General features: G+C 37.8%; 2 protein-coding genes across 3 annotated transcripts in view; one reads left to right on the top strand and one right to left on the bottom strand.

The window, feature by feature from the left end:
• The first annotated feature begins 700 nt into the window (after positions 1-700).
• Positions 701-24,588, top strand: part of LOC582566 (UDP-galactose translocator) — a 28,075-nt gene continuing 4,187 nt past the window's right edge. The window contains exons 1-3 of one of the 2 annotated variants that reach the window (XM_031000219.1): positions 701-849; positions 22,843-23,180; positions 24,297-24,419. In XM_031000219.1, coding sequence (XP_030856079.1) covers positions 750-849; positions 22,843-23,180; positions 24,297-24,419 — 561 coding nt within the window. In that variant the 5' untranslated portion in view covers positions 701-749. Of the gene's footprint in view, positions 850-11,019; positions 11,386-22,842; positions 23,181-24,296; positions 24,420-24,588 lie in introns of those variants that run through there. The other variant, XM_782512.5, reaches the window with a different exon arrangement.
• On the bottom strand, positions 3,672-7,195 carry LOC582540 (mitochondrial intermembrane space import and assembly protein 40). Its single transcript, XM_782486.5, has 3 exons — positions 7,066-7,195; positions 4,937-5,029; positions 3,672-4,454 (listed from the first exon to the last, which is right to left on the bottom strand). Exons 1-3 carry the CDS (start codon positions 7,085-7,087, stop codon positions 4,138-4,140), a joined length of 432 nt encoding a protein of 143 aa, XP_787579.2. The 5' UTR covers positions 7,088-7,195; the 3' UTR covers positions 3,672-4,137.

Here is a 24,588-nt window from a genome sequence, read left to right as displayed (position 1 = left end):
CAAGAGCTATGCATGCCAGTGAGTAAGTGTGGTGTGTGTGTGTGTGTGGGGGGGGGGGGTCGAAATAGATGGTTTCCTTTTCTTTGCATGATGCCTTCCCCTTTCTCTCACTTCAATTCCACTGCGTATATATATAGTTATGTTCCATGAAAAAACAAAAGGTGCGTCATTTTAATCAAGGTATTCATCTATTGAATGAAATCATGTGTGACCTTTTTTCTTTTACACACAATTAAAATTAACTAGAAGTTGCGGATTGTTTATAACTGAGGGAACATTTTCACTACAGAAAAAAAAAATAGGAGTATTATAGAGCTTACCTGAATGACGTAATATTACATATACCGGTGACGTGGACTCTTGAGGCAAACTACACCACCTTTACCCTACTTCCTTTCGTGGTCTGTTCTTCTACCCTGTGGTAGCCGAACAGGGACACCCCCCCTCCCCCAACCAGCCGAACAGGATAAAGAAAGGGAAAAAGGGAAGAGGTCTAGGAAATTTGTATACGAAACGCCCATTCCTCATTTGATAACCTTGTTCTCTGGCATATTAACCAGCAAGACCGGCGCACAAATCCCCACATCTCCCACCCCCCCCCCCCATTACGACAGTGCCCCCCTCAATGATATGATCCACACTACATCACATCTTCTGCTTCTGTTTCACATAATATATTGTCTTTTACCATTCACAAGACCTCAGTAGACCACCGCCTCTGCAGAGGCTATCCTGTCTGAAATTGGAAGATGGAAGATCGAAGTAAAATGGTTTCCCGCGATTACCGACAACGGAGAGGCTTCCTGTCCCAACAGAGTGACACATCAACGTCCGGTGAAGACAATTTGGGTGAGTAATGTTCCCAATGTACAGCAATATTTCCTTAAAACCTCAATATACAAGGTTTAATATCGCAACAAATTGACTTTTTGAAATATGTATGTTTGCTACTCGCCATTTGAGTACGGCAGTCTGGAAATTAGTTTTCGGATAAATCAAAATGTAACATCTCGATTATTCTTAATACACATTGCATTTCAATTGGATTCTTTGGGGATCTTTAAGACAAGAGGTAAGAAGAGCTGTTAATATAGATCGATATATCCAAAGTTGAGTTTGTGGAAGATCAATATTTCATAAGATTTATAATAGATTACTGCACACATTCTTTCAAGTAATTGATATGCAGATTAGGGCTTCTCAAATAAATGTAGGTAATGTGTTAGTGTGATTTTGTTTTTGTTTTTGTAATGGCATTATGAAAGTGTAAATGACGTATTCTGTGTCATTAATTTGCCTTTGCCTAAACAAAACAGTATCATATGAATCAACATTAGTTGAAGGGAAACTCAACCTTGGTTATCGAATTTCTTTGAGTGAATTACCTTACACATCGGCAGTTAGCCCAAAGTCAGACCCATCTAGAAAATAACCTACTCGATACCAGTTAGTAATACATAATCGTATCTTATGGTACTGTTGCTTTGTCGGGCAAGCCATAACAAAAAAGTGCGATATTGTGTCATGAGTTCTACCTCAGTCACATCACGAACTCGACTTCAAACAGATTCCAAACCGACAGATATTTGGTCAGTCACCGACATGTATTATTTATTCTATTTACTTTATATTTTATTCGGTCATTTTGTCGTCGATCTCATTAATGTGATTGGGTTATGCTTGAAACTCCCTTTTCAAACTCAAGGTGATTCCCCAACCCAAATCTTAGTACATGCCCATGTATTGAACATGTTTAGGATAGCCCCGTCATTCATAATTGAAGAGCGCCATCAACAACAAAGTAAGTTGAAACGTTATGAACAACCACGAATGAGGAGTGGAGTATGAATAAATAGATAAATGAATGAATACAAACATGACAACATAAAGTTGCGAATAAAAGCTCGAAATGTGATGGAGAAAGTTTTCTCTCCGTTTGCAAGCAATGTTGGTGTTGTTTTTCATTTTCCATATTTTTCCTTGGAAGAAGCATTTCGGACATTCAATTTCGTGCTTGAAACAAATGGGGAGGTAATTTTCTATGATTTTCCGCCTCCAGCCAAGACGGCTTCCTGCCCGATCAGGGGTTATTTTATTGAGAACAGAAGGCACTACACAACAAACTACAAATGTCAAGTGTCAATCAAGTTTATAATTTTAATAGACTATCATTAGATCACAGAGAAATCACATATTTTAGCACTGAGTGATTACAAAACATGAAAAATACAATTTCATTGAAATGCAAATAACTGTTCATAAAAAAAGGTATTTCTTTCATTACAAAATGTAAAAGAAAAACCTATAAAAACATCTTGTCTTCCATCTCTGGAAGATTTGTTATTTTCAAACCACAGTGCACATTCACGTCACAATGATTAGTCGCTGACAAGGATACTACATGTACACCAATTCCATTTCTGGTAGCTGTCAGAAACTATCAACATGATGTTAATTTTCCCTTTTCTGAATTTGATACAATCACATGTCAGGATGCACTGCAAGACATTAACTTAATTTAATTAATAGTTGTCCTGTGGGACCAATGGCACTGGGTTAGGATAAAATAGATGTATCCATTCAATTACTGTACTCCAATTGTATGGACATATCGTAAGACTTTGCATTTTTGCAAGTTTGCTTTATCCCATTTCATTGAAAGTTTCACAAATTATTTTCTCTAATAAATCATTTTCCATCTTCCCTAGAGAGCAACTTGCTCATAAGATTAGATTTCCCTTTACTAAAAGCTCCGTTGCCATATCGATGAATATTAAACAGTGTACAAGAATTAGTTGAACAAATGGGAAATCCCACTTCCCTTTAACATAATCAACACATACCAACAAATATGTTGGTATAAAACTTGATAATTAATTTTGTTTTCTTTCAAATACTTGCTTGACTGTCCTGAACAATATGAGATCAGACAAGTATCTTGACATTCTATACCACCTATATAAAGTACAATATGTAAAATTTGATCTTCTGAAAATGACCTTCTAGAATCACATGTCAAATGGTAAATCATCACTATTTCTCAAAATTATAATCTTATATGTGACAGAACTTGCGTTACATAAAAGGCGTTTCACAAGAAGTTTACATAGAAGAAAGAAATTTGGTCTCTTTTATAATCTTCAAGTTTAAACCTTTGCACAATATCTCTGTATCAGACTCGGACATCATGATAATCTTGACCTTCTCTTCAAAAATAAGTTATTTATCACTATAACATGTAGTCATGTGCTCTGTTACCTTTTCATAATTCTGCACATTTTTCTCAGAGGGTGAAGAAAACTTCATGAATTATCAAAAGCTAGCCTCCAAGCTTTCATCGGTCAGATTATCTGACAAGTTCTGACTGGTCAAGATCAGCCTGGTCAAGATGCACAATACAACACGACCTAATCTCATAAAACTGTGGAAAGTGGAATAAAATAAGTTAATAGGTGACAACAAAATAACAATTGGGACATACTTACATGTATGTGCAATTCCTGTTAAAGTGGCATGACTTGCATCTTTTCATTTATATTCCATGTACATGTGGAAGAAATGTGATACAAGGTCTCTCTCATTTGTGAATTTATTTGGAATTTTTCAGTGGATCACAAGAGATCTTTGGTTACACTTTACATTCAAATATGAATCATGTACATTGTACTATAAAAGCAGTGTTCAAATTGTGGTCCATATGAAAGCCTAAAACAGAGTGCAGCGAAAAGTTGGAAACCTCAACAAACCTCTTGGGACTAGAAAACTGCTTGTTGTATTGCATTTTGAAACCTTATTACATCAGGGCTATATAGTATGTACATGTACATGTACAAAACATAGAAGTGGAAAATTATCTTGTTACATGTACATGTATAACAATTTTATTATAACAGTTATCTTCATAATGAAGTTCCACTGTACTGATTCTTTTGAAGCATGAGATATTGGACATGACAATGATCATTGTTAAACATCATTCTGATACCCACATCAAGCTGAAAATCCATCCTCTGTTTGTGACTACAGCAGCAACAGCATCCAACCTGTTCAATACTAGGACAACTCTTCATTGAATAATCATATCAGGTATAAAATGGTTCAACCCTCAAGTCCAGCACTTTTCTGTATCCTATCACGCTAGCTGACACTCTCTTTGTCCATTGTGCTTTCTACCGGTACTTGATCCCTTTCACTCCCGTCTTGTGAAGCTTCCGGTACAACATCCGCAGGTTCGTCAGGGTCGGATTTGTCATTCATAGGGTACAGTTCAGGGTAGGTGACCATGCACTCCTGCATCGTGCGGAAATTGTCTATGCAGTCGGACCCCTTGGGTTCGGTTGTGCTGTAGTGGAAGCAGGAGAAGGCGTCCCTGAATTCCATCCCGCATGGACCACTGGCCATGCCACCAAGGCAAGGGCAGTTCCAGTTGATATCCCCATTAGCAAGGATCAAACCTGTCAACAACAGAGAATACATTTTAACAATATCCGTGAAATCTAGGTGGATCCAACGAAGAGAGTGATATTGAATGTGACAATGTTCACTTTGGTTGATATAATTGAACGTGTAAGGATACGTTGTATTCATTTGCTGCTTTAATGCTGTCGAACAGCGTAAAGCTAATGTAGATTATTCTTTGGTTAACATTAATATGATAACAAAATTTAATTCATGAATATAATTGCATAATATATGCACTATTTGCTGACAAGAGCTACAGTAAAGCCACAATAACAATTTCCAAATGGTAACGGTCCATCATCTCTGGATGCAAATGCTTGAAACATGCTGTAAAAAGGTCACAATGATAAATTTGTCATTATTAGTATGATCATAATCATCATTATTAATATTAATAGTATCATCATCATTATAAATAGTAATATTATTATTATTGTTATTATTACTATAATTATTATCATTAAAAACAAGTTACCTTCGGGTTCATCCTCCTCAGCAAGATACTTGAGTTCTTCTTTGATTGGGGTCTCATGGTCCTCCTTCGTGACAAAGAGAACCTGATCCTTCCCTGGAGATAATAACAACAAAAAAGATTTGTGGTAATACATTAGATTTGAGGTCACAATGGTTATTGGTGACGCAACATTTGCTACAGGTTTGTTTTGTCAAAAGCACATATGGATAGAGTTAGAGAGTAGAGTTTGGTCCAGGGTTGGAGTGAAAAATTCAGTTAGTTTAGGAAATTCACCACAGCGCATTAGTCGCTAAATCATGTATTATGGCATAGATCACTACCTAATTCTGAACTTTGGTTTCTTAAATCTTAATCAATTCCAATAAAACTTTGAAAGTTCCATATAAACATTGAACGGTTATTGGCAATTTTGTTATTGGTGCTAGAATGGCAATTTTGAATAAACATGAAGTTATTCAGAAAGGGTGGTAATGTAGGGAGTATAAAACTGAAAGTTTCTTGTGAAAGCTCCATTACAATAATCTGATGAAGACTAAATCTTGTTGAAACAAGATGTCACAACTCCTGAAAAAACACAAGACACAGATGGGATGACATAAATATGACCAAAGAAGGATCTATAATACATGTCTAAACTTGTTTTTATTTGTTCACAATCGGCAGCAGCATTCAGCAAAAATGTTAATCGATCTTACATGTAAATAGACCGAAAGCTTCAGTCTCTATAATCGTCGGTTGTTCCACTGAGACTACGTCTGGCTCCACTAGACCTCCGGTTATAGAGACTGAACGATCGCCTATGCCAGCCTATGTTGAAGATATCACGGCTAGATTTTAGCCGCTAGGCCCCTCCCACAAACATGACAAACTTGCCACGGCCGTATTTGTTATGCCCCCAAAATCCCCCAAAATGTCATTTTACCTCGTCCATATCCAATTTTAAATTAGGCCTAGGCTATAATACATCGGTTCTACTTACTAACTTGATGGAAATAATCCGTTTAATGGTCCCTTTTAAGGAAATTATGGGTCAAAATCGACATCCATGTTGAAAATCTTGCAAGCCGTGTTAAACTCTCGCTGCCGTCAATCTCATCTCTTCTAGTCTACGCCGAAGGCAAAATGATAATGAAGGAAAAACTGTGCGCCATCTACACGTTCGTAATGGCGTTATCACAGTTTTTTCCTTCATAATAGAATAATAGAATTCTATTAAATAGAATAATAGACTGAAAGCTTTAGTCTCTGAAATTGGCAGTTGTCTTGTTCTGAGCTGCGGAGACGTCTGGCTCCACGCTCCACTGACTGCCCTATCTAGTATCTATGGACTAACAATTATCCTTTAACAGAGACTGAAGTTAGTGAAGTATGTCAATCGGGTTAGTGAGAGGAGATAACGCACTGCAGTTTGTGTGTGATTGCTGATCCTGTCGCACGCAGTACCTTAACGAAACAGACAGATTAGTTGAAAGTCCTTATATTTTTTATGTTACATTTTTTTATACATTTTTTGATGTAGACTCTAGGCCCTAAACTAAAGAGTAGAATAAAAAAACAATTTGTATTTCTTATCATTTTTTTCTAAATCAAACAATTAACAGTGAAAAAAATACACAGGGGCTCAGGGCAAATTTGCCCCTGAAATGCCCGAAATGCCCAAAAGAGCCCCTGAAAATCAGAAAAGAGCCCCCGTAAATTTGCATAGAGTTCAATGCAAAACAAATTTTAGAGGGTTATTTTTAAATTTTATGCAGGCAAGCTTGAAAAGTAAATATTAATTTTTTCCCTGACAATTAAGTCTAGATTATAGATAAAGAAATCATTTTTTTCCCGCTGGATTACGGTGAAAATAGCTATTAAATCCAGCGATCGCTGTGCACTGCACTGGGCTACCTGTGCCAGCTCCAGTGCTTACTGGCACATGCACAGCTCAGCTCAGCTCAGATAGCCCACGGCCACAGCGACACTGCACGACGAGCGCTACCCTACTCTGCTCGCGCTCACCGGGCTGTGCCTGGCCTGGCCTGGCCGACTCCAACTCCTGTCCTACTCCAAAATAAAGCTCGATTATTTATCTCTAAAATAACATATAGAACGGAAGAAATTGCAAATGAGATCATTATAAATACCTTCTTGGCGACAATACGACATCACTGTTTACCGTTTACTCAATTACCATGTACAAGTATTTAAATGCGTCGTGAACTGACCCAGAACACACTGCCAGAGTTTGAGAGTGATGTAACTGAAACCACACATGTGAAAGGTGAATAGTTTTATTTCAGATTAAAGATGTATTATTGCAAAGAGTTTACATTACCCTTATATATGTTTTAATGTAATCTTGCATCTGAATAATTTATAAAAAATAATCAAACCTTGCAGATTCGATACTATTTTGGCATTTGTACATTTTCAATGTTTAGCTGACCGAATATGATATTTTGGTCAGCTCTAAATGGGTTATATTGGTAACATACGCTGATAATAGGCTAAGATATTATGACAGAGAGACTATCAATCACGGATAGCTATCAGGATACAACATAAAAGTAGTATAACCGTCGCTGCACAAGATAAATGCAAGGGTGGGTAGACAGAAATAACCGGCTGGTATGGGGAATTCTTTAATTAATACAACTGAGTAACTGACAGTCGTCAATCTTTAGGGGTGGCCAGTGGAGACATTGTCTATTTTATTTTCAGGTAGGCTATGTGACCTACAGGCGCGGATCCAGGATTTCTTAGGGGGGGGGGGGGGCCCAAATTTGAAATTATGCGAGCCAAATATTGGTACGTAATATTGACCAGCAGTGACGTAATGCGGGGAGGGGGGGGTGGGTGCAGGGAGGGGCAAGTTCCCCCTCCCTCTTGACGTTTCATTGAATTATTAGAGAAAGAAGACGTTTCGTTGTACCGTTTTCGAAAATAATCCTCGTCTAAATTCAGTTTTTCCCCGCCCTTTTACGATTCATTAAACCATTAGAGAAAAAAAGACGATTCGTCGTACAGTTCTCGACTCTAAATCCTCGTCTGAATTCAGGTTCCCCCCCCCCCCCTCCCGCGCAAAGCGCGGAAGCTTTTGCGATTCATTAAACCATTAGAGAAAAACGACGATTCGTCGTACAGTTCTCGACTCTAAATCCTCGTCTGAATTCAGGCCCCCCCCCCCCCCTCCCGCGCGAAGCGCTGAAGCTTTTAAGTTTCATTAAAATCATTAGAGAAAGAAGACGATTCGTATTACCTTTCTCAACTCTGAATCCTAGTCTGAATTCAGTTGTTCCCCTACCGCGCGAAGCGCGGAATTTTGGACGTTTCAAAAGATTATGAGAGAAAGAAGACGATTCGCTGTACCGTTCTCGACTCTTAATCCTCGTCTGAATTCAGGCTCCCTCCTCCCGCGCGAAGCGCGGAAGCTTTTAAGTTTCATTAAATCATTAGAGAAAGACGACGATTCGTTGTACCGCTCTCGACTCTTAATCCTTGTCTAAATTCGTCCCCCCCCCTCCCGCGCTAAGCGCGGAAGCTTTAAGTTTCATTTAAATCATTAGAGAAAGAAGACGATTCGTTGTACCGTTCTCGAAAATAATTCTCGTCTGAATTTAGTTTCCCCCCCCCCTCCCGCGCGAAACGCGGAAGCTTTTAGGTTTTATTAAAATCATTAGAGAAAGAAGACAATCCGTTATACTGTTCTCGATAATAATCCTCGTCTGAATTCAGTTTTTCCCCTACCGCGCAAAGCGCGGAATTTTGGACGTTTCATAAGATTGTGAGAGAAAGAAGACGATTCGCTGTACCGTTCTCGACTCTTAATCCTTGTCTGAATTCAGTCCCCCCCCCCCCTCCCCTCCTACGCGAAGCGCGGAAGCTTTCACGTTTTATAAAATCATTGGAGAAAGAAGACGATGCGTTGTACCGTTCTCTACTCTTAATCCTTGTCTGAATTTCAAAGATGTTCTTTGTCTGCTCCTTTTTATTCCTACGCCCTCTTTCTTTTCTCTCCTCTCTTTTTTATTTTGACGGCGATTTTCGGGGACCGCCCCCACAGCCCCCCCCCCCCTGGCTACGCGCCTGCGGTCAGATAGACACATTTTGATAACTTGTCCGACCCCAGAAGCTCGGGGGCTATAAATTACGGTCAGATAAGCATTCAGGGGCCCGCCTTAGGGCCCCTGGTGGGGTCGAGGCGGTAGAGCCCCCGGAGGCTCAGGAGTTTGAGACATTAAATTACCGTCAGATGAGCATCTAAGGGCCCGCCTTAGGGCCCTAGGTGGAATCCAGGGGCCAGCAGAGCCCCCGGAAGCTTGGGGGCTTTAGGCATTTAATCACGGTCAGACGAGCATATTTTGATGCCTCATTATTATTTGACACTGGCAGTTAACTCTTTTTTCTTTCTTGCTCTCTTTCTTTTTTATTTTTCTTTAATATACCTTTTCAAAAAAAAGTGGGGGGGGGGGGGGGGGCTCGAGGCTCTCGGTCCCCGCCGTTCCTCGGACCCTGCACATGTAGGAATCTCAAGAATCACATTTCTTGCCTGGCTGAAAATTTAGGAATTTGTCACATAAAAACGTATAATTTACTAAAAAGTGAGGAAAAATCTGTGAAATTATGTCATTTCAGCATTATTTGTAATCTACCGTTATGGAATTAGAAATAAAACACGTATAAATTTGATTTCCCACAAGCCCCCTACCCCCTATCAGTTCGCCAGTATCTCCCCTTTTTCTTTTTTCTTTCCCTTTCCTTCCTTCTCTCTTATTTTTGTGATTGGGGGGGGGGGGGCAACAGCCTGGGAGGCAAGGCCCTTTCGGCCCCCCCCCCGATCTTTTTCTTCCCCCTTTTCTTTTCTTCTTCCTCTTCTCTCTTTCCCTTTCTCTCCTTTTTCCTTTTCCCTTCTTTTCCTTTCTTCTCTCTCTCTTTTTTTTTTTTTTTTTTTTTTCGGGGGGGGGGGGGAGGGGCCAAGGCACGCTCGGCCCCCCCCTGGATCCGCGCCTGGTGACCTATGTCAGCTACTGTATCTGTATGGTTTGGTCAGCAAATGTCCTCTTCAGACACATCCACGCAGGGGTGGCCGAGCGACTTCCAAAGTGGGGGGGGGGGGGGCACCAACAAAAAATAACTTATAACTGAGAGGAAAAACCCCGGGGTTATAAGCACATGAAGCCTCGAAATCCCTACCCATTTTAAAGGGTTATTTTGGGGGATCTTTCTTGAAGTAAAGCCCATTTTTCACGATTTTGGGTTGTTTGCCATGCTTTTTAGAAATTTCGAAAAATTGGTCCCTTGTTTAGGGATTTTTTGTGAAAAAGTGACCCATTAATATTAGAGCAGCACAGTATGTCGTAATATGTGAGAACCGCCTTAGTTCCTTTAAATTAGAGGCACATTTACTGAGAGGAAAGGATGCCAAAGGCACTTATGAGAATGGGAAATATGCATTTGTCGACGTAAAAGGGGCACCCGTCAGATTTTGATACCGGGGCATTTATTAGAGGTGATAGGGGATCATCCCTTATTAGAAAGAAAAAGTGGCACGTTTCCTTGTTAAAAGTGAAAGTATCAGGTGAAAAGGGGCACTAATCACACTTGAAAACAGGCACAACCAGATATGAAAAGGGGCACTTATTATAATTATGAAAAAGGGGCACTTATAAATAAAGGAAATTGTGCATTTGTTGAAAGAAAAGGGACGCCGATCAGATTATAATAGGGGCATTTATCGAAGGTGAAAGGGGGTTTTTATGAGGAGAGGGAAAAATCATGCCAACAAATCTTCAATATTCCTGAAACTTTCATATCTGTGCGACCACAATCAACTACTCGTAGATGCCCGAGTAGACTCAAACGCATGCATTGTTCCGCATTATTTCACACAATCGGATTCACGTACCGTACTTGCTCTCTTGCCATGACGAATGTACTACGGAAGTACTTTGGAGCTAATTGTCTGGATATTACAGCTCTCTGGTAGCTGTCTTTATTACCTTTTCGTCGTAGAGGTCGAATGAATTGAACGAGCTAGATTCGGTATTGATTCGTGTTGTTAGCCACGTAGCGGCGGGTCGAGTGTGAAGTTCGATGCTACATAGGCGCTAGCATAATAAACGGTACGGAAAGAGACGAAACCTTACCGGGGACGTGCCGGGCTAGCTGGTCTGGCAAAGTTGATAAGCTCGGGACTTCGACTCATCTATTGAGGCTTTAGTCTGGCCCTGCCAACTGATGAAGCTATAACGTTCATCAAGTATCTCTTCTGTGTGTTACATCGTTTTAGATTGGGCTCATTCCAAGAACATTGACTAGATCTCGATCTAAGTTATACTTAGATAGTGCGGAAGAAAAATCCAGATTGTCCACATATTCCGGCAGGATGGGGAATCCAACGAAGGGTAACATTCTACCCATCAGCTCAAACTCAAAGGATGCATCCCCGGCGCAGAACGGCGGAGGTAAGCTCCACTTTTGTTCATTCACTGTCCTATTATTAATACTAGTTAGACAGAAGTAACTGTATGGGTCAAATCATGGGGGTGGGGCACTCCAACAAAGCATAGATTAGTAATAGAGAGTCAATGCTAATGCGTATCGGGGTCTTTCAAACATGGATGGATGAAAAATTCAACAACAAAAATGATGTTAATCATGTTAATGAACAGGCAAAATAAAAACATTTAAGGGAAACAGGAGGAAATGTCTTTGTTTGTGTATTGGGGCTATACACATACATAAGAGATGTATACGCCCAATGTGTACTAGATCTATGTCTATGATGACTGAGTGGGCCCAATAATATATAAACTGAATAATGACAATGTAAGGTTGAAATAAAGATGAAGAATGCTAAGTCAGAAGTAAGAAGATTCCAAAAGCCTTTAGATCTATGTCCAACATTTTTATTTCCAGCCCAGAACTTTATCAACAAGTGTCTTGTATTTTTGTAAAACATTATCATCATCGACATCAACAGCTCTCTCTAAATCAAATCTTTGTACCGCTACATCTATTCTAGATCTAAAATTTTTGTAGTAATAAGTTTATTTGTTTAAATGCAGAAAAAATAGTGGAACAAGATGGCAAAATTTGGAAATAAATTGGACCAATGATAAGACTCAGGAGAGATATATATATGAATGTTTAAAATATGCAATCACTATCTGACCGTAGAGTATAGTTATGTCATGTGAATCTCAAATTGGCAATTTTGTCAGTGGATTGTGACACTATATCAATATGCACCAACAAATCTTGCGTTTTGCTGTGTACAAAAATGTTGCTGATTTTCTCCCAAACGCTTCTCCTGGTGCACTACTCAAAATGTACTATTATGGATAGTACTGTACGTGCACATATTATTATCAGTCCTCTCAAATGAAAAGACTCTCCTGACTCATACATTGTTGAACAAGAATGTCTTACTCTTACACTTGCACATGTTCATTGAAATTTGAATGGCGATTTACTCTACTTTTGTAATAAATGAATGTGCCCATCCAAGCATGAAACTTAGTGTGAAACTTGATCTTAATTGATGTTGGTAGAGTATTAATTTTTCTTTAGTTAATTGATATACCGTACATGTATGATATAATGATAGTTTATATGAAAATTTTGAACAATGTAGAGTCAAGAGTGTCAGTGTCCTCTTTTTTAAATTTTTAAAATAATTTTGGTGATCAATATTCCATTTGTTTTTTAGTCTCTGTAGTATCATAATATGGAGAAAATACTTGGAGCAGTCCTTCATTTAAATGTACACCGGGGACGATGTTTTCTGTGAATTCAAAATCCCTCCAAAGTCCATCAAACTGCAACATTCAAAAATGTGTTACATTCTTAATTTGTTACTGATTTCATTCAAACTTTCACCAGTCTGCTTGAACTCTGACCTTTCTGCTTCCTTTTAGAGTACTATTCTATCAAGGTTGGATTTCGAAGTTAATTGATCTAAGACCACCTACGTGTAGATGTACATGTAGATAACCAAATACATGTAGAAACACAATTTAACAACCTACAGTGACCATGACAAATTACCTTAGACAATGGATTAATTAATTAATTTACATTTATTTATAATGTGAATAAATCTGGTCTTTATTAAAGGTTACCTGATTTTAGGACTATACAAGATGATAAAAATGTACATACTTTTACTCCACAAAAGTTTTAAATACATTGAATGTATTTGAAGTACAATGTTTGTCCCAAAACGACTCCCAAGGCAAGGCCAGTTAATCTATTGAGGGGGATCATTAGAATGCTGCAGTGCAAACATATGAGTGAATACACATGATTGCTTTATGAAGCAGAAGAAACGTAGCCTGAATACACAGACTCTCATTCAACACTAAAACACGATCCCATAAAGTCTTAAGCAGATCCTAACTCCGTCAGTCATTGTTTATATATAATAATTCATAAAAAAAGTGTGTGGCAAAATAGTCCATTGTGACTAAGTGCCAAACAAATCAAATTAGGAAAGAAGAAAGAAGGTTGTGTCAAATAGGAGCAGCTATCTACAGTACAGCTAGACAAAAATAACCTTCTGGTATGGGTCATTTGTTTAATTAAACTGACATTTGTTGATAGAGGCGGTCAGAGGAGCCAGATGCAATCTCAGCGGAACAACAGTCGATATCAGAGACTGAAGCTTTCGGTCTACAGTAGAGCCAGGGTATGTGAGTTAAAAAAAACACCTCCCTAGTAGAGCCTACATTATTTTAGTATAGCCTACTCACTCAGAACCTCTGTTGTGCCTGCAAGCCCTGCAAACTAGAGTAGAGGAATGCATGCCATATGATCTGTGAATCTTTTGATTTTACAAGCTCTTTACAGCTTTTGCAGGTTGTAGGTTTTCTTTCCACAATGGTGTTTGTTGCCACGTTTATAGTTTGGTACTAGCTGGTAGGGTGGGTATTGTGCTGGTACAAACAAAGTCAAAAGATAGAGTTATAATGGTGGTGCCAGCAATATTCAGCTGCTTGTATTTGCACTACTTCTGAAAGGGAGGGAAAGAAACTTTATTCCAACACTAATTCAGAGAAACCAAATCATCATTACAATACATAAGGTTATTTGTGAAAAAATAAAAAGAGGGCTATTTTGTAAAACATTCTTCAAACATTGTCGGCTCGCTGGCAGAAGGGCGTTAGTGCGCGAGCGACTCGAAAACTACTTTTCAAATTATTCGCATTCAAAAACTGCTTTCTGTCCGGAAAATTGCTTTAAAATTTAAAAGACTAATAGAAATGTTATAGTAGAACACAGCCACAATTTTTTTTCTTGGAAATAAGTCAGTTTTATAAAAGTTTGTGGTGATTTGGTGCTAACGCTCTTCTGCTTAATGTTTCATTGTTTACATGAAATTCCACCCAGACGACGACATGCACATGTGAGAATTTTCCTCTGAATAGAGGAATTACACATTTACACCTTTGTTTACCGAACGGAAAATAAGTACGGTAACTTAATTATTTAAAGATGAAGTTGAGTTCTGGTCATGCGATTGCATTGTGAAAGAAACGGTGTGGAACCGACCAGAAAAGGTTGATCATCTAGCATATAAGAATTTGTGTGTATATTGCAAGGTTCTGGAATCATCAAAATGATAAAAAATGTGGCCAAGTCTTGGTAAAGTTACAAACACTTGCACAAAAAGATGTATATGGGACTACACGAACACGTGGCGTAAAAAGCCGGCCCCCGATTTTTACGATGTTACATGCATATTTAGAAGATGAAGGCATTTGAAGAGCCATGCTTTTCAGGGAACATGTCTTAACTGATGTTCTTCCACACTTGCATAATAAGAATGAGTAATGCTCACAAATTATTTTTCACCTCTTCCCAGAACTCAACCTTCTCTTTAATTTAAAGCAGACATAGATGGAAGTTGAGCAACCAAAACCTACACTACAGACAGCTGTACATGTATGTGCATGAAGATCTGTCATGGATACATACATGTACACTGTACAGTGTGTATGTATATCCATGAATTCAGATTGACACTCCCTCCCCGATTCAGGTAAAATAAAAAGTTTGAGGAACAGTCTTGTCTTTTAAAGTATACCAATCACTCCAAAACATAATTTGTATGAAATATACATGTATGGCTAGATTCAGTAGATTGTATAATATTAAAATCAATCTCTAAAAGCTTCATCCGGCGTTCTAGGTGCTAATGGATAACGATGCAGACTAGAGTATGAAGAAAATATATCATAAAAGTCTGACTTAAAGATAAACTTTAGTACTGGTAATGCGATTGCATTGTGAAAGAAAAGGTGTGGAAAGGATCAGAAACAGTTGATCATGTAGCATTTTTAAGTATTGGTCTGCTCTGCAAGGTTCTGGAGTCGTCAAAATCATAATAAATTTGACCGAGTCTTGGTAAAGTAACAAGCACTGTACACAGAAAGCTATATATGGGACAACATACATGGTGTCGGGGCTAGTACTACCTTGATTTCCTTGTCTTTCTATGTTCATTTCTCAGCCAGTATACATTTTCTTCCAAAATTGTTTGGCACATGTCATTTATTTGTAATCTTGAACATTCAGTGTAAGTTTTGTTTGATTCTGTGAGAATTAATTTTCTTTTTTTTACCAGAACTGGAGTTTATCTTTAAGTTCCGTGCAGGCCTTATTTTATGTACAGGTAAGCATGGACGGGTGCGTCGAGTAGTCTTTCACAAGTCGCTTTTATGTTAATTGAGGGTGTATTTGAACTTGCAAAATCTCTTTACAGAAGTAATGTTAGAAGCTCATATTTTGAATATAATACGACATAGAACTTCTAACATACAGAACATATATTATTTGGTGATTGGTGCACTTTAAAGACCATCTGCACTAGTTTTGCCAGGTGGAATTAGACCTCCCTGCAAGGTCACTGGCAGGTGGTTATCTTATCAGATCAGCTCTCAATTGACATAAGAAAAAGAGGATCATGGGGGACCAACAGGCACCGATTAGGCATAGTTTTCTATTGATATAGAGGGCGCAAGTAGCTATAAGTAGTGCAGTGGGACTTTAAAGGGAGGCTTTACTACTTCAGCCAGAAGGTATTAGACCACACAGCGAGCCAGCGAGGTAACTGTGACAGGTGGCTATCTCATTAACTCAGCTCTCATTTAACATAAGAAAAAGATCATGGGGGACCAACAGGCACCGATTGGGGAAGTTTTCTATATAGAGGGAGCAAGTAGCTACAAGTAGGACAGTGTGCCTTTAAAGGCAGCATATTGGATGTCTATCTGATGGTGGTGAAGATGAATATGACTGCCGTGTTCTTAGATCAATCAATCTACGTACATGTAAATCCATATCTTGTTAAATGTTTTTCCCCTGAGAATAGTGAGTCACTTAAAGCAACCTTGAGAGTGCCCAAGATTAGCAAGACGTTTAGAGATCTCAGTCACACAGGCAGTCGATCAGCTAGGTCTACCTCTGACAACACAAGAGTGGGTGTACATACACAATCACACCTTCAATACTGCTTATATTATCGTTGCCCTCTATGCTTTGCTTTACCTAGGAATATATTGTTTCGATGAGTATTCTCTGCGAGGGCCTCAACATGCAGTGGATAATACTTATATAATATTGGATGGCTTTTAGTGTGACACAAGAATATATTGCTTGAGCTATGGCAATATTGAACGGGTCGGAGACGAGTCCAATATTGTCATAGCGATAAAATAATATTAGTATTATTATATCAGGCCGACTAGAGAAATAGCAAAATTTGACTTACGTCGACATCGGTAAAGATGGCTTTTTTGTTTGTGATATCGATATCGATAATTGAAGTTCCTGGATGACTGAGCAATACGAAAACATTATTGGTCAGTCATCCAGGTACTGCACTAAAGATATTGAATACACTGATTTATTGTACCACTTGAAAGCCTTATATAGATTATGATATATTTGACTAGGATTTTGAACACCTAGCTCCAGAGAGTGTGCATAAGTTTTGTGACTATGAGTGTGGAAGGCACTGTTCAAGTCAGCAAATGAGTGTGTTTCTTTTTCTTTTTCTTTTTTTTTACCTTCTTTGTTTTCTTTGATTGTATCAGCCTGGATATACTTTGTATGGAATCATATCATGGGAATTTCTTTCAAGAGGCCAGATGTGTGTGCTGACAGGTTAAACATTAATTGAATTAGAAAGTTGCAGTCTCACTCTCATGTAGCCTAATCAATGAACAGTGATATTAATTCCATCAGGATTTTCGTCAGCACTTGTTTTTTTTTAAAACCTGGATGATTTGGCAAGGCTAAGTCTGATTTATTAGTGAATTCTCAAATTGTTCCAGCCAGGATATATCATTGAAATGGAATTCCGGAGGACTTTCTTCAAGAAGCCATCTATGTGCTTATTAGGTAAACATATTTTACACTGTACTACTACGTTTAGGTTTGGTTGATTTGCTTGATTTCCAGCTTGTGGATCCTTTATACAATGCTGTTCTTATTGTTCAGATGTGCTCAGTGAACCTAATAGCTACTTTTTTCGAAAATCAACTCAGTTGCGATTCCAATACCCTATTGTATATCATGTTTGGATTATGTCTGGTAATACGTCAGTCTTGTTTGCACAAGGCTATTGGAATCGCCTTAAAGGGATCCGGTAACTTTGTCTCAGATTCTGAAACAAAATTCTGGATTTAGCTCATGATGCAATGATAATTATAAACCTTTAGGTCAGTCAGGAACCCCATGACCTTTACAAGCCGATCGCCTGTCTGATTATCAAGATATTTATGATTGGAATTACAAATTTTGAAAACCGTTCGCCTGACGGTTTTCATAACACTACAGTCTATTGGGGAAAATGAGTATGGTAAAACCGGTCACTCAAAGATTTTTACTTTTTTGAGGCACTTCTTGATCATTTTGAAGCGCAGTTTTTTTTAGGGCTTCAATATTACACCATATCACAGACACTGATAACACGTAGGGCCGTGTATCTCAGATTTAACGTTGTTAAACGATCCCTTTAAAGTGCTAGTTCATAGAAAATCACAAATATGGCAAATAGCATATTACTAAAAACTGGTAACCTACCAGATGGCCATCATGCACGTTTTAGGTCAACTACATATCGGGTGATTTATAAAAATACAAATAAAACAACCTCCATGGCATCTGGGATATAAATGTAGGAGAAATTCGCCGAAAAAATAATGATGTTTTAATGACGTCACAGTATGAACCAACCCTGCCCAAGCAGACAACATCCCATAACCTAGAATGAACATAATTGCAATGCTTTTATTTCTCAAATTATAATGAGTTTAGTGTATTTAAATGTGATGGAATTTTACACCATTCAAAAAAGGACATGACCCCTATTCTGATAACTAATTTCTTTTGTTTTGTAAATACACAGGATAGGGGTTCATGAACAATCAAAGAAACCACACTTTCAAATTAAAAAACCTCCGGAATGATAGCATGGACGTCATTTGTTTCCTCTTGAAAGGCCGAACATGACGCGGTGTATGCAGCTGAAAATACAATGGCGTCTTATTTTGTTTACAAGCAACAGATTCCTTTTTTTTTTTTATCCTTGCATTTTTAATCAAAATAATACCATGCACGGGGTTTAGAGTGAGGCAATAGAGAAATAACTGAAGAAAAGATGCCAAAACGGGCACTGAAATTGTGCGAGATGTCATGGAACAACGTAAGCTTGTGCACATCATGTTCAACATGTGACGTCATATCTCAGCAGCGACGGGGGAGCTTTTTCCGGTGCTATGTCAGGGCTGTATCTAAGCGTTTTGTAAATGTTAATAATCATTACTTTGAATGTTTCCAAGCATTGGCTTTTGATAACCTTGGGCAATCAAAGTGTCACCTTTGCAATAATGACATTAAAGTTAGTTTTTTAAATCAATGAACCTTCTCTTTAATGAAGGTTGATTTCTGTTGAAAGTAGTTGCATGCGACCGTGCTATTGGCTTTTGGTGAACCATCGATATAGCAATATCATATTATTAAAAACATACTTATATACTATAGCAAAATGGCTGGCCAGTGGTAGTCCTTTAAACTAAGTTCATGATTATGTACTAGTATTGGTCATTCAATGCCGCATATGTTGCCTGATATTGTGGAGTTCACAATATAAATGGACATCACACAAGTCATTTCACGCCATATTTAGTACTTGCCCATTAGGTATTAAAGCAGGGTATTGTGAAGAGACTGAGTAAACTGTATTATATTTTTGATAAAGGAAATCCTGTTCAGTGATTGGTCAACATAGCATCATGCGACCAAACATAACATTGCTATGGTATTACTGATAAAATTGTTAAGCTCGCTGGTTCAGAACAATGTCTATTCTACGCTCACTGGCTGTCTGAGCTAGTGACGGCTCGGCAACACCATCCAGTTATTAAAGACATATTCTTGGCAGTGTCCTGTGCATTGCCTCATAGTTTGCATACACCAGACTTGGTAGAATTACTAATTTATGTGTGTTCAAATCTTGCACGCAGCAAAACTTCTGTCCCATCTGGAACATGTTGCTAGAGATCGGAAAGCGTTAAACCATTTGGTTACGAAATTCATAACAATGACTTTTCCTTGTGCGGTAGATTATTTTTGAAGTTGGGGAAGGGTGTGCCTGTTTTGTAAGACCCTTGGTCGGTCTACAGACTCTACACAGAAGTCCACCTAGAGTAGGGTGATTGATAACACCTACCGGTATTGTCCGCTGTCCAGTATATGTTCAGTAAGTTGTTGAATGGTGTCAACTGTCGAATTCCTAATGAGAATCCACAACTATGCACCTTTAAAAGTGGGTGACTCCTTAACGGCTACCCAGTGAGGCATGCATGATTATATGTAGTCATCCTTGAATACTCATTCTAAGGAGTTTTTTTTTGTCTGTGTTGATCAGATCTACTGCATATATTGAATATAATTCAAAATACAAAGATGTAATATATAATAAAGTGGTGCCTGGGAAATCGCATTAAAAAGCCAATTGCTTGCAAAAAACCTCAGTGATTCCCCTTACAATCATATGAATAATAAGATTATTAGATATTGAAATATATGGTGACCCGCTACATATCATGTCCTGTGTTTGGAGCTAAAAGGGTGTCTAATCAGAGACTGTAAGACCCTTAGACTGGCTTTGGACAAACAATGTAATGTTCTCACTCATGTAAGTTCATTGCAAGTAACTTAATTAGTAAGGCATCCGTCCAATCCCCGATCACACCCTCCCATTTGTTGTTGTTATGTACACATGAATGGTACATACATGTACCAAGTTGAGTATAAGTGTAAACATCCACAGCTCAGATCTACAGAGTACTTGACATTTCTATAGGTAATTGGCAACGTATTCTTTGAATAGGCCTGGAGCTCCTCTGTACCATATCCTATTGTCTACGTGTACAGTTATATAAAGTCATATCTTTTTCATATATATATAAATTATGTTGTTGGTTCAGAGGCCTTAGATAGTGTTATGAAATGCACTATGTTTGTGTAGGAATTGAAGGAATTTTGCTTTTTATGGTTTGGCTTTAGTGCTTGTTTAACATAGACATTTGAGCTCCTAATATTCTTCCCATAACAAATGATACTTTTGCTTGTAATTGTATTGATAATAATTCCATGTCTTTCCAATCATTCATCTGGTAATTACTTATTAGGGTATTCATTTTGTACCATATGATTAATCTCATACTTATATGAGCTCAGTTGTTTGCCTTTTTCAAGTGATTCTATATCTGTACATGGGTTTTTCCTTTGTTGTAAAAATCTATGCTCTTTGTAGAGCAATATTTGGGAAAGAGTTGCTATTTGCATGTCAAATACAGGAAGAAGTATGGTGGGGGTGCACGGTCAAGGCTCGAGAAAGAGCCACATTCCTGCCTGGTCCTTGCAAGTAAAATGCTCATTTATCTTTATTCCCCATTTAAAAATTCATTATAACGTACAGTGATTGAGACCCAACTTTTTTTTTTTTTTGGTGGGGGGGGGGGGGGGTCAAGTTGTGCATTTACCTTTTTCTTTAGCAGAGGTGCCTCATGGAAAGCTTGAATGTAAGGATGTCAGTAATGAAATTACTCAGAGAACTTGGCATATTTTGAGGTCCAATTGAAGAAAAAGAAGGTGTTTCCTGAATTTGTAGCATGCAGTCAATGGAAGTTCCTCAAAGATTGTTTTTGGCAAGGTATTCTAGTTTTTGCTTACAACATGAAGGTTATATATAAAAACAATAATTCAACTTATAAGTTTTCAAACAATTTGTTCTCATGTTGAAACTTTCATTATGATCACTCTTTAAAGGAAAACCGTCATCACCGAATGAGTTACTTAAAAAAAGCAGGCAAATGAGAGTCAACCTTGTCTAAACACAGTTTTAAGGGAAATCAGGCAAATGATTAAAAAAAAAGTTTTGAATATTTTGATGGTATGGAGATCACTATCTAGCAGGGAAAAATTGGCAACCCTCTTATGAGGCAGTGATGTCATAGGCTCCCTATTCACAAATTGTGGTGTTTGATTTTAATACCTTAAATTTCTTTTTTTTTTTCCTTTTTTTTTCTTCCCACAAACTGATTCCTTTTATTTTAATACCTTAAATTTCTAATTTTTGATTTTTTTTTTTCTTCCCACAAACCGATTTCTTTTTTGCCTTTGCCCTAGTGAAATTGAGGACAAAAAATGTTATTTTATATAAGGAAGTATTTGTCTTTTATTAGCAAAAGAAAAAGAAAAAATTAGGATTATAAAGCTTCCCATTTTACTTTTTTTTAATAAATAAAACAAAATATCCGGTATGTGTTTTGACTTCCCTGTGTGGGCATAAACAGGAAATTCTAATTTCTTTGCTGGCAGTGGCAATTAATAGCCAGACATGTACTTAAAATGAATACAATTATTTGTTAGTTTAGAACACTTTCAAATAGCAGTTACTGGGTACTAAAGTCTGTTCTGCAATGTTCATTCTCAAGGAACTACTTTGGGAAGGTTTTAACTCTGAAAGACATTGAAAGTATTAGATGCATGTGTGCAGTCCATACCGAGCTCTGTTGTTATTTGTTTTCAGTGCCCCATGTCTTTATGTTCCTGTACTTGTTTGTACTATAATGGTCACGGAGCATGCAACACCTGTATTTTGGGGATATGGGAGAAGGAAGAGCTGAAAATGATGAACGGTGTTCAATTATTTGAAAATGTTTATCTTTGATTCTTTAAGCAACCATCCGCAATAATATATGCACATGTACTGTATGTGCCTCTGTTGGTTGAAGAGTGAAAATCTGATCAAAATTCCATACATTATTTGTACATACGGGCAGTGAGTCGGGCATGTACTTTACTTAACATTAGGTCCATTAGCAGAGACTGTTAATTTGATGATGGTTCATTACATCGCTCTGAAACACAAACATCATCTGACAAACAGATGACATGTACACGTATTGTTTCCAGCTCAGTACTAAATTTACAATGTAGTCAGTATTTCATGAAAGCTGGATGTGTTTAAAAATTGCAAAGTCACTTGGATGAAACAACTGTAAAACCTGAAATTTACGACATGAATATTTCACAGCTTGAAACTTTCACAAATATGAATCACTTTCTAAATTCATGAAATTTAATTTTTGAAATTAAATTTAGATTGAATATATTTTCACATCTCAATTAAAGAAGAAAAAAATTCATGCATTCAAGGTTTTCTGGTTGTCCAGCATGTTCCTTGTAACTACCCTTTGACCACTCAGGTTAGGCAACAATCAATTACTCTGTGAAATATGTATGAACTTTTTCTCTGGAACACTTTGTCATCATACAGATCCATGGAATCCATTTACAACTAATTTTCTTATCTTTATTTTTCTCTATTTTGCTGTAATTTCCAGGGAGGAATAGCAACATCAAGTATGCGAGCCTTTTCTTTCTGGTCCTCCAGAATGCATCCCTCATCCTCACCATGCGCTACACCCGGACGCTTCCTGGCGACCAGTACTTTACCTCCACTGCCGTCATCATTTGCGAGACTCTCAAGATGTGTACCTGCTTGTTCATCATCCTCGTTCAGCTGTCAGGCAACGTCTTCGAGCTGGGAAGGTTCCTGTGGCAGAATATTGCTTTACAACCGATGGACACTCTGAAACTGGCCGTGCCTGCTTTCATCTACATGATCCAGAATAACCTGCTTTACATCGCCGTGTCAAACCTTAGTGCTGCCACATTTCAGGTTTGTTGACTGTTTTGGGGAATTATGAGTTCTGGTGGTTCATTTCTGAACAATATTATTCTGATTTGTTAAAAATGGGTTATTATTAATAATTGCTTGGTATGATGTTTTGGTACTATAAAGATTTTAACAGAATAATGCAATACTTCAGAATGACACCATTACTGAAAAGCATTGTACGTGGATAAGGGGTATATGGGCTCATATCTTGCAAAAAATAGTTGGTCCAATTAATAAACTGTTGTTAAACATTTCAAAAGCATCAGTTCCTAAAAACATTACGACAGTGATGTCGTTTCATTTAGGAATACAGATACAGACTACATGTAGCTTACAGATTATTTTTGCACGTTTACCTGTTCTCAATATTTGCTTTCAAGATAGTTTACTGCACAAACATGAGACTAATAGAACGTGTGATGAGCCTGTTGCCATATGCATAACACCTTAGTAAGCCTAAACGGCTCTTTTTGAAGATTTAATTGACTATCAATATGAATATCTTTGAAAGCAGACAGCGTGTCAAATGTGAATATATCGATTCCGTAGCATATTTCTCATACATGAAACATCATATTATTTATTTATTTCATTTTCCTACACAAGATAATCACTCAATATTACCATTAACGTGAAGCTTCTCACTCTTTGTATGTCAATTTAGGAGAATATCATGTAGTAGAAATGTCCACTCAAAAGGATTGCTCTTAAAATGCCCTTATATTCAAAACATGACAAGAAATAATTGCAAAAATTTGGACCAAATATTTGTTTGTTTAGTCACTTAACTATCCTTTTCAGCAAGGTTGAGTCAATTGCTTTTCATTTTGATCATTCCAGAACTTTTTATTACATAGTATCTTATGTACTACATAATCAGCCTTTTCAAATTGCTTCCTCACAGTTTCTTTCACAATGTAATTGCATGACCCGGGGGGCATTTCACAAAACTTGTCATCAGTGACAAATGACAGTTTTTGTTATGAGCTACTGAAATCTTTGCTTCTGATTGGTTATCAACAGATTTGTCACTGGTTTTTGTCATTTGTCATTGAAAAAAGGCTTTGTGAAACGGGGCCCCAGGACTCCAATTTATCTTTATTGTTTCATTTCCAGGTGACATACCAGTTAAAGATCCTGACTACCGCCCTCTTCTCTGTTATCATGCTGAAGAAGACACTAGGATCGCTCCAATGGTTTGCACTGGTTCTTCTATTCATTGGAGTTGCCATAGTTCAGGTAAAGAGAGTGTTGTACCTCATTGGGTTTCATTTATATCAATCAATCAATCAGATATGTTTATTTACGTCTATGGATTAACCTTTAACAGAATCATCTGAAAGATGCGACTTTGTTTTTACAGTAGGTGAAGACGGAGCAGACAGTACTGCCAGTCCAATTTCACTGA

The sequence above is a fragment of the Strongylocentrotus purpuratus genome, unplaced genomic scaffold (genome assembly GCF_000002235.5).
Source record: "Strongylocentrotus purpuratus isolate Spur 01 unplaced genomic scaffold, Spur_5.0 spur5_scaffold_6, whole genome shotgun sequence".
Classification (NCBI taxonomy): Eukaryota; Metazoa; Echinodermata; class Echinoidea; order Camarodonta; family Strongylocentrotidae; genus Strongylocentrotus; species Strongylocentrotus purpuratus.
The sequence above is the reverse complement of the archived record's forward strand: the minus strand, read 5'-3'. Positions and strand labels throughout refer to the sequence as shown.

Excerpts from the sequence above, each read along its gene's own strand:
- LOC582540 (XM_782486.5), bottom strand. The coding sequence starts at position 7,087 with ATGTCGTATTGTCGCCAAGAAG. Across the intron at positions 5,030-7,065 it reads GTCGTATTGTCGCCAAGAAG|GGAAGGATCAGGTTCTCTTT; the intron begins GTATTTATAATG and ends TATTATCTCCAG. Across the intron at positions 4,455-4,936 it reads TGAGGAGGATGAACCCGAAG|GTTTGATCCTTGCTAATGGG; the intron begins GTAACTTGTTTT and ends TGTTGTTGACAG.